This window comes from Capronia coronata, assembly GCF_000585585.1.
Source record: "Capronia coronata CBS 617.96 chromosome Unknown acBCG-supercont1.1, whole genome shotgun sequence".
Classification (NCBI taxonomy): Eukaryota; Fungi; Ascomycota; class Eurotiomycetes; order Chaetothyriales; family Herpotrichiellaceae; genus Capronia; species Capronia coronata.
The window spans coordinates 436,870-450,718 of NW_006912893.1; the positions used below are offsets into that span (position 1 = coordinate 436,870).

The 13,849-nt window shown below is 52.1% G+C and overlaps 1 protein-coding gene across 1 annotated transcript; it reads left to right on the plus strand.

Annotated features, from left to right (window-relative positions):
- Positions 1–1,547: 1,547 nt before the first annotated feature.
- A1O1_00166 (E3 ubiquitin-protein ligase HUWE1) lies at positions 1,548–13,718 on the plus strand (the record flags this gene model as incomplete). Its single annotated transcript, XM_007721087.1, has 3 exons — positions 1,548–1,595; positions 1,647–13,522; positions 13,577–13,718. The coding sequence occupies 3 exons, from the start codon at positions 1,548–1,550 to the stop codon at positions 13,716–13,718; spliced, it is 12,066 nt and encodes a 4,021-aa protein (XP_007719277.1).
- Between the last annotated feature and the right edge of the window lie 131 nt (positions 13,719–13,849).

Genomic DNA, 13,849 nt, shown 5'->3' on the forward strand with positions numbered 1-13,849 from the left:
AGCGAGCACATAGAGGATCTGGCTCGTAGCAGCGGACTGACCACATCTTCAGTGGTACCCTTAAAGGAGTTCAATAACCATTCCAGACCAATCGTGATGAGGCCATGGCTAAATTGCAACTCGGTTCCCGCGAGGGACAAACTCATTGGGACGAAAACTGAACTAACGGCAGATATATATGCCAAAAAAACAGTTGTCGCCCTCATGAAGGCGTTGAAAAATACTTCCTCCAGACCTTAATAACTCCGAAAGGTGTGGCAAGTCGAACGCAAGGCTGAAGTCAGCATCATCTGCCCATCATCGAGCGCTGCTCCCTATTCTCCACAAGTGCAATATGCCAACCAAACATTTATTTATTTTTTTCCAACCCAAACTGGTCGCATCTTCTGAATCGATCTTCCGTGCATTGCCAAACAGCATCGTGATGAAGGCGTTGTGAGTGATGGTGCGACTGACCAGTGGTCTGGTCATTCTCCATCGCGTCGGAAGTGGTCGCCACTTGAGTTGATGCCTTCCAAGACTTCCTAATTCACGAGTACGCTGGGCACATTGCAGCTGCAGGTGATCACAGAGAGAGCGACCAGATACGTAGAGGGATTACTCGTAAAGTCGAAAGTCAGCCCTATAGTATAGAGTGCACGAGGTGTGAATTAGCTGCACACTCGTTGCAGTCGCGCAAACGGGTAGGCACAAGAGGCAAGCCTAAAGCTGGGTGCGAAGTGACCTGACCATTGCTGAGGATAAAATTAAGGTACTGAACACTGATGCTGGATTGTGATCATGTGGCAATCGATATCAAAGAGCACCACCCGAAGGTCACTGGCAGTTGGGCTTCGAGTCGACTTGTTTCAGGTATATCACCGCAATGGTTTGGAGTCATGGGCGCTTCGAATTCGGGTCTGGGACAGTCGTACGAAGAGGAAAGACATGACGGTCGCATTCATAAGGAGAGTCCATAGTTGGAGCCGTAATCCAGGCAACCAAGTCTCTGCAGGTAGCAAGAAGTGTAGAGGGGGCAGACCGAAGGCAGCAACCGTTAGGTAGACTGTCTCGGCCGACGTTGGGAAGTTCGAACGTCATTCCTTGAAATTTGGCCTGTGTAGACCTTTACGCAGAAACGCGCTACTAACCACCGGCGACTGAGGTTTCTTCATCTAGCATCACTCCAAGCTTGAATTTACGAACAACACTTGTCCCGTTCTAATTCACTTCTTGTCACTGCCTTTGTACAATACTTCTCTTGCAATCCTTGGCATTGCTACATTTATTGCACGGAGTCTCGGGCAAGTGAACTCGCAGACGATTTGTCTTTCAACACCCCGGCTTCCTACGCTACTCCGAACTCTGATCATTCTGGAGAATCGGGTCCAATTCACCTTCATCACTTGAGCGCCTAATAGCCACAATCCCGTTGCCTTTGGGATTCAAAAGGACTGTCCCCTGGGCAATCTGCACACCTTCTCCGATACTGGCTGCGCTTCTGAGGCTGGACAGAGATCCGCTTTTCTGATGCAGCCTATGCTGCCACACCACGGAGTCTAGAGAAGATGGGGAAGGTTACGAGGAAGCCACAAGAGAAGCACAAAGTCTCCCTGGTAGGTCGGGTCCTCCTTTTGTGCATACATAACTGACATGAGATGTGATAGTCGCCTGCCGTATCAGACCTGGTCAAGAAGATCTCCACCGTTCCTTTGGCAGAATTGCCAGCCCTTTTCAGCGGCTGGTCGCAGAGATGGCCTTACCCTCGAGGTGACCTGAATAACTGGATAGAACCTCTTGATCGGTTTGACAGCATACTGGGAGATTTTAATGCGAAATATGGGCTGGACAAAGGTCCCCAGACCATACCGTTCGGTGTCTCGTTACTCTTGGAAGGAAGTCCCGGAGTCGATGAAAAGCGTCTCAAAGAGCTAGGTTTCGGTCCGGAAGGCGACAGAGAGCTGGTGGAGGCAGTCTTGGTGTTTTCCAAATTGCTCGTGGAGAAATGTGCCAACCGCGCAGTCTACAACAGCACTGATCGGTTGAACGACCTTCTCAACACCACCTCCTTGTCTTTGCTGCACAGCACGCTGCGCATCACTTTCTACCTCGCCCAGAGATATGCGGAGCGTACACCGCCTTCACGCCAACACACCACGAAGTTCTACGACTTCGATCATGAACGTCTTCAGCGCCTTGCTGCTCCCTTCGGACAACCTATCAGTCTGCTTGCCAAGCGAGGAGCCACATCCCCTGTCAAGACTACCAAGTCGAAAGAAAAGCCACCTCACGCGAACAAGGCTAGACGGGGATCCTCTGCTGTGAACCCGAATGATTTCCGCTCTCTTTGCAAAGATACATCCTCACAGGGGGACCGCGGAAAGTCAACAGCTACACCGGATCGAGATTGGATGACATGGGCACATGTACGAGTCTCCTGGTCTCCAGCAGGTGCGGGACAGAAGTCTGCTCCTGGCGAAACATCCCAGACTTCCGAACCGCCGCCAACCCCGACGCCAACCAGACAGTCTCCTTCCGGGCTAGGCAGAATTGACGCTATAAGCTCGCCGACTGGAAGCATAAGTCGAGCGGCCGCGGCAATAGATGGAGGCGAAGTGAGATACATTGAGTATGGTCCTGGAGACTTGACCGATACTACGATTGAGTCGATATTGCGAAGTCAGCCTGATGATCTGCCGCCGAAGACTCGATATGAGCTGCTGCACCAGCTTCGTATCGCCTACGGCCTCATGACGTCGGTCAAGACGCGAAAGGAGCTGTTGGCTGTGCGACTCCTGGCCATTTCTAGCCTAGCAAACGTGTTTAACGAGCCCGAGCTTTCGCAGAAGTTGTTCCCCACCGAGTCAGGAGGTCCCAAACCTCACGATCTTGTCCAACAAATTGTCGCCCTGATACATGACGCCAAGAAAGCACAATCATCAGTGTCTCTGTATCTTCAGACACTTGCGATGGATGCAATAGGGGTACTCGCACGGTTGAAGACATTTGCACCAGACATCAATGCTGCCCTAGGGGCGGGATCGAGTCAAGGCCTTCTTTCTCAGTTGATCCAGAAAGGATTGAATGACATAGGGAAGGACAATGACAGCACCGACACTCCAACTGGTGACGACTGGAGAGAGGCCGTTTTCTCGATGCCAGCGACTCTTATTGAAGCCACGGGCCATCATGGTCGTTCTAGTGAGGCAGTAATCGCGTCCACTTTCCTCACTTCGTATCTGTCAGGCTTCAACATCACCACCGGTAAGGCACTGCGGGTTCATTTGCGCATGCTCGACTTCATCAAGACGTTCTTCCATCACTTCAAGGATGGATTGGCTACCATGTTAGCAAACAGCGCATTCGAGGCAATAAGCAATCTTCTCAACACCTTAGTAACCAGTGCATGGACTCTGCTACAAGCTGGTGATGGAATTCCAGCACAATACAAGACTCGCGCTACGGACTACGAAATTCCATATGTGCACCAACAAATCATCCGGTCTATTATTGATATGATCAATGATATTAGCGGCCATCAAGGACCGCAAGCTGATCGGGTGCTGAGGAGTCTGGTCGACTCTCAGGCCTTGCTTCGAGCATTCCGTGTCATCGTTGACCACCTATCTGCATTCGGTGCGCATACCTGGAGTGAGCTTGTAAAGGCAGTCGGTGGGTTCCTTCATAACGAGCCTACCAGCTACACGGTCATATCTGAAGCCGGGATTGTGCAAAGCCTGCTCAGCACTGTCACTGCTTCGCAGGGCGACTCCACCCAGAGACATTCGAAGTCGGTATCATCAGAGCCTGAGAATCTGCCGCAGGGCATTCCTCCCGTCGTCGACGCCATCATCCAGGTTGCCCAGATCTTCAGTGCCATCTGCCTTACAAATGCAGGGTTCGAACTTTTCAAGGCTTCCGGTGCCTTGGAGAAGTACTTTGAAATGTTCGAATCACCTGCCCATGTCAAAGTGTTGAACGACGCAAACATCCTATCACATTTAGGCTCGACTTTTGACGAATTCGTGAGACATCACCCAAACCTGCGCAATCTCGTCTTGAGCGCAGTGATAGTCATGATAGCTCGGATCCGGCATATCAGCAGGTCGCTCGCTGTCGATTTTGGAGCTGGACCGAAGCTGTGGCTGGGTTCGGGCGATGAGCTTGTCCCTTGCGGCGGACGCGAAAGTCTCACTCTTGAGATATTACCTCCTCCCGCCACGAGCTTTGATGAATCCACAAGTCCGAGGACGATCGACTTGCCCAACGGCAAGAAGCTCACTCTAATGGCCGAAGTCCTGCCACCGAGCAATGTTTCCGGGAATGCAAGCGATCAGGACAGCCATGGTCTGAAAGCCAATGACTACGCAAGACCCGCCATTGCCTTTTTGGTCGCTTTCTTCGAGAATCAATCTCTTTGTACCAGCTTTCTTGATTATGGAGGCTGTGACCTGGTCCTTGACTTCATCACTCTACCGAGTTTGCCAGTCGCAAATGAGCCCTTTGACCGACCCGATGGCATGCTTTCTGAACTCGCGGCGGCTGTTCATATGATGGCGGAGACCAAGCCTCACTTAGTCCTACCCGCCCTTGTGGATCGCGCGCAATTCGCTTGCTCAGAGTTGAAGCAGTTCAGCCAGTCCCAGCCGACGAATTGGACGAGTTACTTCGCACCTCTGGTTAAAGCTGACGCCACATCTGAGGGCCCGGCACCTACTGTCCACAAAGTTACCGCTAACGGCACCCGGGTGGTAAAAGCCATGATGGCTGTCTTCTGTCTAGCCCAAGTTCTAGCCGAGGTCTTCAATGTTCCGATGTACAGTACCAGGTCGTCACAAAACTATCTCTTCGGCCTTGTAAACCTTGCGGATGTTTTGGCGGATGTGTGCAAGATGATGGGTGGAATTTCGGCCGCCTGCTATCGAGAAGACATCGCCATACAACGATCAATACCTGACCCTTGGATCTCAGCAACGCGGCCTGAACACTTTTCCACTGGTGATGAAGAAGTTGACAAGGTCCTTAGTGTTCAAGACAGCAATGCACGCCCGAATTCGGAGGTGAACGCTGGGGACTCAGCCATGGACACGACATCCGAGTCTGTGACTGCTGACTTGGACAGTGACAAAAAGAACCCTTTCTTTCAGAATGCGCGCGTACTTCGATATCTTTCGGTCGAGACGCCGGCTGCTATCACCGAGTTTCTCTGCCGGCTTGGGCGCGGCCTTGCCGGCCGTCGACGCCCAGACACTTTCGCACGACAGAAGGCCACTCTTGTTGCAGACGCTCTTGCATCGGCGTACCTGACTCCGCTCGAGCCATATTTCCTTACCTCGAGCGATGCACCACGAGACTGTGAATCTCGTTTCACCTACCTGGTTATCGCCCTCGACAATGTGCGTCGCAGCTTCTATGATGATAGTCACCCATCATCGGGGCCAATGCTCAGTCCCGCCAGACAGAGTTTTGTTGTGGAGTCGTTTCGAAAAGCCGGCGGAGTGAAGATGCTAGCAAAGATTGGGACACAATTCTTCGAAAAGCTGAAGTCGTGCGAGGTGGAACATTCAACATTCTCTGCCAATACTGGTCTCAAAATCTGTCTAGACATCTTGGATCAATTCACAGATTCGAAGTGCATCATGGAATCCTTGCAAGCCAACATCCTGAGAAACAATGATCCGACGAAGCCGTTCTACTTCAATCCGGCGCAAACGCTGCTAAGTCTCCGAATGGAAGCGCTACCACTGACCCGTTTGATCTGGGAGAGCGAATACGCGGACCAAGCGTCCAAAGACGTTGTGCAAAAGCTGGTATCTATTCTCAAACACGTTTTTACCGGCGACCACGAGAGTGAAGCCGTACAGAACGATGAGCATCAACCCCCAATGTCGTCATTTTCGCCGAGAAGAATGGTAATTGATGCTCAAAAGGTTGCTTTGCTCAAAGACACAGGCTACGAAGAAGATCTTGCACGTGAAGCTCTGTACCGCACGAATTCACAAGCGACAAGCAGTCTCGCAGGGGCTGAGGAGTATTGCAAAGCCATGACCTCCAATCCACGACGAAGACGCCTGCCTATCCCGGATAGAGAGGCCGACGTTACAATCACCTCTCGCGCTACACCGGGACTGACGAGTCCCCAAACGGCTTCGAACTCACTGACGAATGCGCTCTCGGGATCCCCATCAGGTGGTGCTATTGCAGCTGCACTTGCTGATGTGGTAAACAATGCTGCTGATGACAGTTCCATGGAAGGGGTCACCGGTCCGGATCATCAAACATCGGGCAGTCCCAGACATCCAGACAGCACTGCGCATGACGCAGTCAGTGCCGAGGGTGAGCATCAGCCTGCATCCGAAGCTTCTCGGCAAGAACCGCCGGCTTCGTATTCCGTCGAGTCCATCACAGCAGAGAGGACGATAATTCGAGAGGATTTAGCGGATCGCTGCAACAATATCCTCAACAACCACCAAAATCTGACCTTTGAGCTCTCAGACCTCATCATCAGTGCAACCAAGAAACTGCCCGAAGACGCCGCCAAGGATTACTGGAGGACGACCTCAGATCTTTTGGTCAGCTCGTTGTTATCCATGCAAGTTGAGGATGATATCAACGAGGCGCGAGGGAAGAAGATTGGTGCTTCCGCGCACCTTGTCGCTCTGCTCATTCAAGATGGCGAGGTTTTCAAGGAAACACTGAGCATATATCAAGAGGCCTTTGATGGACTCCTATCCTTTCTACGACTGCCAGCTGCCGATGGACGCTCTGCGCAGGAGTCATTTCCCTGGATTGCCCCTGTCCTGCTCATTGTTGAAAAGATGCTGTCGAAGGATTGTGAACCCGCAGAAGTCAAATGGACGCCTCCCAACGATCTCGACACTGTGAGCAAGGCAGAGCTCATTTCTTTCTCCGTCCTCGACTTGTCGGCGAAGTTAGAACTATTCGAGACCCTTATCAATCTGCTACCGCGTGTTGGCAAAGACAAGCTGATGGCTTTGGCCATCACAAGAGTCCTAGTCATTCTTACACGAGAGCGGGACGTTGCCTCGCGTCTCGCCGAGAGACGGAATCTGCAAAGACTCTTCCTGATGATCAAACAGCTGGCGAACAACGTCGGTCACCGACTTCAGAGCTCTTTCATGATTGTCCTTCGACACATCGTGGAGGACGTGGAAATCCAGAAGCAAATCATGCGCAGCGAGATCAAGGCATTCTTCAACTTGCGCAGCTCTTCACGACAAATCGATATCACGACGTACCTGCGCGAGATGTATCATCTTGTTCTTCGCTCCCCGGACACTTTCGTTGAGGTCACGAATGAGCTGGTCAAGCTTTCGGGGTGGTTGCCGCCACATCACCACGGGAGTGCCGCCGGCCTTGTACTAAAGGAAACTGCCGAATCCAAGCCAGATGGCGTCGGCCACAGCGGACATGCTAGTCCGAATGGCGAAAGTGACGACGTGACGATGCAACCAACCACCAGTGTTGAGCCCCCAGATCATGCCGTGGGAGACATTGGCAAGAGCAAGGCTTCTGAAATAAAGGCTCCGGTTGTGGAGCATCCTGACGGTGTTATTCACTTCATTCTTTCAGAACTTTTGAATTACAAAGATGTCGACGACAAGGACGCCACTGCTGAGTCGTCGTCGACAACAGGTGCAAGCGGGGCAACCGACACAGCCCAAGGAGACTCGCTACGTCCAAGTGAGGATGCTGGTACTACTTCTCTGGAACAGCCCGGATCAGAGAAGGGCAAGTTCAAACCTGACGAGCATCCGATCTTCGCCTATAGGTGCTTCCTTATGTACAGCCTGACGGAGCTTTTGCACTCATACAACCGCACCAAGTTTGAGCTTATCAATTTCTCTCGCAAGGCCGACCCTATGGCTGTAACACCATCAAAGCCTCGGGCGGGTGTTCTAAACTATCTTTTGAATGGCTTGATTCCATCTGGATACATTGACAAGGAAGACACTGCACAATTCAAGAAAAAGGTGCTAACAAGCGACTGGGCCATCCGAGTTGTTGTTGCCTTGTGTTCCAAAACCGGCGAAATGGGGATGACCGGCTCATCTTCGCGGTTTCCGTCACATCCGCAGGTTGACGATACCGACGATGAGCCAGACCTCACTTTCGTGCGTCGCTTCGTCTTGGAGCATGCTATCAAGTCCTATAAAGACGCGTTCTCCTCAACCGAGCCAGTCCAAATGAAATACAGTCGTCTGCTCTGCCTTGCAGATTTGTTCAACCGACTTCTGTCGAAGCCAGCCGTAGCTGAAGGTTCGGCTGGGTCCCAGAACACATCCTACAAGGTGCTTGCTCGAATGATGTTCGAGAAAAATCTGACGCAGGTCCTGACAAGTTCCCTGGCTGATATCGATTTGTCGTATCCTGGGTCAAAGAGAGTCGTCAAATTTATTCTTCGGCCTTTACAAGAACTCACCAGTCTAGCCGCCCACCTCAGTCTAACTTCACCCGATTTTTTGAACTCCGTCGCCGGAAACATGTCCGATGACGTGATCTCGTCTGCCTCGTCCGTTTCTGATGTCGAGGACGATCGCGAAGACACTCCTGACCTCTTCCGAAACTCTGCTCTCGGCATACTTGATCGTAACAGAGAGTCTGAGTCCTCTTCTGCTTCAGAGGAAGAAGACGAGGACGAGGAAATGTACGATGAAGAGTACGAAGACGAAATGGAGTATGACGAAGGAGTTGTTCCTGCAGCCCCTGACGATGAGGCTGTGAGCGACGAAGAGATTGATGAGGAGATGGCTGCCGACGGCGACATCGAGGGCCTTCCCGGCGATGTTCCCATGGATATCGAATTCGTCATGAACGATCCTCATATGGACATCGATACCGAGGATGACGAAGACGATGAAGACGATGAAGACGATACCGATGACGAGGACGACGAGGACGATGAAGACGAAGACGAAGACGGCGAAGACTTCATGGTTGAGGACGACGACGAAGCTGGCGAGATCAATGGGGACGATGAGAACCACAGTCTCAACGGAGCACCAGAAGATGAGGGCGATTGGGAGGATGAAGACGACCATGATGATGAAGGAAGCGAGGAGCAGCATGGCATGGGTGGCATGACTTTCAACGGCGACGAAATGCCTCTCGAAGCTCATGATGACGGCGGGACTCCCGGCGTGCTCAGCAATCTTCTCCGCGTTTTAGGCGACCATGACTTAGACGGTCACGCCGGCTTACATCACGTCCCCACCGAACTTATCGTTCCTGCAGCCGGCTCCGGCGATCGTGGTGATGAAGATGACGAAGAGGACGATGACGAAGAGGGCGACGAGATGGACGAAAATGACGAGATGGATTATGGCGATTTCAACTTTGATCACTTTCTCGCCGGAGGAGGTGCTAACGACCTTGACGACCAGGATGAGCCCTTACTCTGGAACGAAATTCCCATCATTCGTCGTCCTCGACACTTCCGCGCTCCAGGTGGCCATTCGCCCAGTTTTGTTGGACGGCGGATTGGGCATCGGGATGAATTAAATCCAATGACCCGAGCAGGCCGGCTTCCGCAACATGGCAGATCCGCAGGCGATGATGGCATGAACCCGCTGTTACGGAGACCTGAACAGCCACACGATTCCCGTCAGCTAAGTATCTCTGAAATGAGTCCTGGTATTTATATGCCCCCTGGATTCGATAACCTGACTGGCATTGGTAACTTTCCTCCCATTGGGGCTACGTTCCAGACCGTCATCCGAAGTGGAGATGCCTTTGAGACCGGGGGTCACGGTGCGATGTTAGATGCTATCCTTCAGACGCTCCACCGGCGCGACCAAGGAGAGGGCCGATTACAGTTCAGCATGACGGCGCCGCTTTCCGAGATACGCCAAGTGTTACGGCCAACCCTCTCGGGTATCGGCCATCGGCACCATTCTCGCGACGAATCTTCACGATCTGGCAACTTTATTCCAGCACTTACAATCACACGATGGCAAGAAGAGGCGCGACTGCTTTTTCCAAACGCACATATGGAGAAAACACAACGCGTCCAACTTCGGATCATGGCTGTCTTAGTGCCTCTTGCTCAGCGTGAGGAGAAAGAGCGGCGGCGCAAACGCGAAGAAGAGCAAAAGGCCGAACGCGAAGAAATGGAGAGAGTCAGATTGGAGGCAGAAAAGCATAAGAAAGAGGCCGAGGAGCGCGAAGCGGCTGCGAAAGCGGAGGAGGAACGTATACGAGCCGAATCCGAGGCAGCAGCTGCCGAGAGCGGTGTAGTTCGCGAGTCTGCCGAGCATGACGATAGCGACACGGAACCGATGGAAGATATCCAGGGTACCGACACTGCGGCCGCACAGGAAGCCCAAGAAAGTGCAGCCCCGGGCGGAGATGCAGCAGGAGGACAAGCTCGCGTATTCACCACAATTCGGGGTCGTCAGATCGATATCACTGGTCTCTCAATCGATCAGGAATACCTTGAAGCGCTGCCAGAAGAGCTTCGAGAAGAGGTCATCATGCAACAATACGCTACCCGACGTGAGCAAGCCCGCCAAGAAGGGAATCAATCTAGCGGCATTGATCCGGACTTCCTCGATGCTCTCCCTGAGGATATTCGCGAAGAGATACGACAACAAGAGGCACATGCTCAACGCAGACGGGAGCGCGAAGCATCACGCAGACAGACTGGCAATACAGCCGCACGTCCTCAGCCAGAAGATATGGACGGTGACTCTATCCTGGCCACCTTCGAGCCGAGTCTGCGTCGCGAGGTCCTTGCCGAGCAAACAGAAGAAATTCTCAGTCATCTGGATCCACGACATGCTGCGGAAGGTCGCGCACATGCTCGACATCTTTTCAGATACACTCCTATGGCCGACCGTGGAGCTCAGGACCCGCGTGGTGACGGTGACCTCCCTCAACGGGAGAACAAACGACAAATCATCCAGATGGTTGACAAATCTGGAGTTGCGACATTATTGCGTCTAATGTTCATCCCGCAACAAGGCTCTTTGCGGACAAATCTTTGGCACATACTTCGTAACATCTGCGGGAACCGTCAGACTCGGTTTGAAGTCATCAGCCTCCTGCTTATTATTCTCAAAGAAGGTTCCACCGATGTGACGGCCGTTGAACGAAGCCTTGCCAATTTATCCCTACGCGCAAAAGCAGCAGTGGGGCAGAAAACTCCGCAACCTTTGAAGCGTACTCTTTCTATGCAAGCGGTTGGAGGAATCAGTGAAGAAGTTACTCCCCTTGTGGTTGTGCAACAGTGTCTTTCCGCCTTGAAACAGTTGTGCCAAAGCAGTATCCATACCAGAACCCTCTTCTTACGCGAAGTCGATGTCAGCACAGCTTCGAGGAAAGGAAAAGGAAAAGGAAAGGATTCCAGGGCGGTCAAATATCCTCTCAACGACCTGATCAGCCTCCTTGATAGGAAACTGATAGTGGAGAGTTCATCTTGCCTTCAATCACTAGCAGAACTCTTGTCGGCTGTAACACAGCCTTTGCCAATGTTACTACGCAAGGACAAAGAAAAGGTCCCTGACGAAGAAAAAGCTGTCGACCATGACGCCGACACCCAAGCACGAGAAGCTTCTAGCTCTGCAAGGTCGGCTGACGTTGAGCATACCACTGCTAGTCAGCGTGGTGTCATTGGCGGTGAAACTTCAGCAGTCGCACTCAGTGCAGATGCAGCTGACACGGCAACGAGCGAAACCCAGCAGGTCGAGAGTTCTGAGTCTGCCGCAAAGGCCCCTTCTGATCACGGAAATGACGACGTGAGCCTGGACGATGCGAAATCCAGGAAGACATTTGAACCACCAGAGATCTCGCAGCGCAATCTGCAGCTTGTCGTAAGCATATTCGTCGCTCCAGAATGCAACAGCGACACCTTCCACTCCACCTTGGAGACCCTATCCAGTCTCTCTTGCATTCCAGGAACAGCGGCCATCTTCAGCCGAGAATTGATCGGCCACGTCAAGAATCTCGCTCAAGCTATCTCGGCTGACCTCGATGAGTTGCTACCACACCTGAGAGACGCGCAGTCCATTACAGATCTTCACGCAATCTCTTCTACAAAGTTCTCTCACGGGGGTTCTGATCAGGTCAAGCTCTTGCGAGTTCTTCAGGCCCTTGATTATCTCTCAGCACCAAAACCGGACCGGGACGACAATGACGAAAGCGCCGAGGTGAAGGACTCCTTGGCAGATTCATACGAGAGTCTCAAGCCTGTTTGGGCCAAGCTCAGTGAGTGCCTGAGCGTGGTTCGCGAGAAAGACAATATCACCGGCTTTGCGACGATCCTGCTGCCACTGATAGAGTCGTTGATGGTCGTGTGCAAAAACACCTCACTCAAGGAACCGGCAATGCCACGCCAGCCTAGAGAGCAAGGGTCAGGAAGTCCCGCACCCGAAGGCATGGATGATCTCCAAGAACTCTTCTTCAACTTCACCACGGAACATCGCAAGATCCTCAACGATATCATCCGGCAAACTCCGAAATTGATGCAAGGCAATGGCAGTTTCAGTCTTCTGGTCAAGAACCCGAAAGTACTGGACTTTGATAACAAGCGTGCCTATTTTACCAAGCAAATCCATTCTCGTCTCCATCAACAGCGACATGTCCAGCCGCCATTGACTTTGAACGTCCGTCGTGACCAAATCTTCCTGGATTCATACAAGGCACTGTATTACAAGACGGCCGAGGAGATGAAATATGGCAAACTCAACATCCGTTTCAACGGTGAGGAGGGCGTTGACGCCGGCGGTGTTACGAGGGAATGGTTCCAGGTGCTTGCTCGAGGTATGTTCAATCCCGATTGGGCATTATGGCAACCTGTTGCGGCCGATCGCACGACGTTCCATCCGAATCCCCTCAGCTGGATCAACGGCGAGCATCTGCTCTATTTCAAGTTCATTGGCCGTATCATTGGAAAAGCATTGCACGAAGGTCGCGTTCTTGATTGCCACTTCAGCCGCGCCGTGTACAAACGCCTGCTTGGGAAGGAACCCAACCTTAAGGATCTGGAGTCAATGGATCTCGACTACTACAAGAGTCTGTTGTGGATTCTGGAAAATGATATCACAGACGTCATCACGGAGGACTTTTCAGTCATCGAGGAGCAGTTCGGTGAAGAGAAGGTGGTTGATCTTATCCCTAATGGGCGAAACATCCCGGTGACCGAGGAGAATAAGAGAGAATATGTCAATGCACAGGTTCGCTATCGGCTTACAACCTCGGTCAAGGATCAGCTTGAGGCATTCGTCCGTGGTTTCCACGACATTATCCCTGCCGAACTAATCGCAATATTCGACGAGCAGGAGCTCGAACTTCTGATATCCGGGCTACCAGAAATTGACGTCGACGATTGGAAAGCGCATACGGAGTATCACAACTACAACGCCAACAGTCCTCAGGTCATATGGTTCTGGCGCGTCGTGCGGAACATGAGCAATGAGGAACGAGCAAAATTGCTGCAATTCGTCACTGGTACTAGTAAGGTCCCTCTGAATGGTTTCAAGGACCTTGAGGGGATGCAGGGGAACACACTGTTCAGCATTCACAAGTAAGCCCAACCCCATTTGCCTAGATTTTGCCAGACACTGACCGCTTCAAACAGGGATCCAAGCCAATCTCGCCTTCCGACAAGCCACACTTGCTTCAATCAACTCGACCTCCCCGCTTATGATGACTATGAAACACTGAAGAATAACGTGATGAAAGCGATTAGTCTCGGTGCCGACTATTTCGGTTTTGCTTGATTTGCACTTTATTCACCCTCTCGTTCTGGAGGCACGGCGTTGTTTCACGAGTTTGATGGCTGATAGGGGTCATGCATGTACACGGCGTTCGCTTTCATTCTACAAGGGCCCTTTGCGGTACGGGTCGCTGG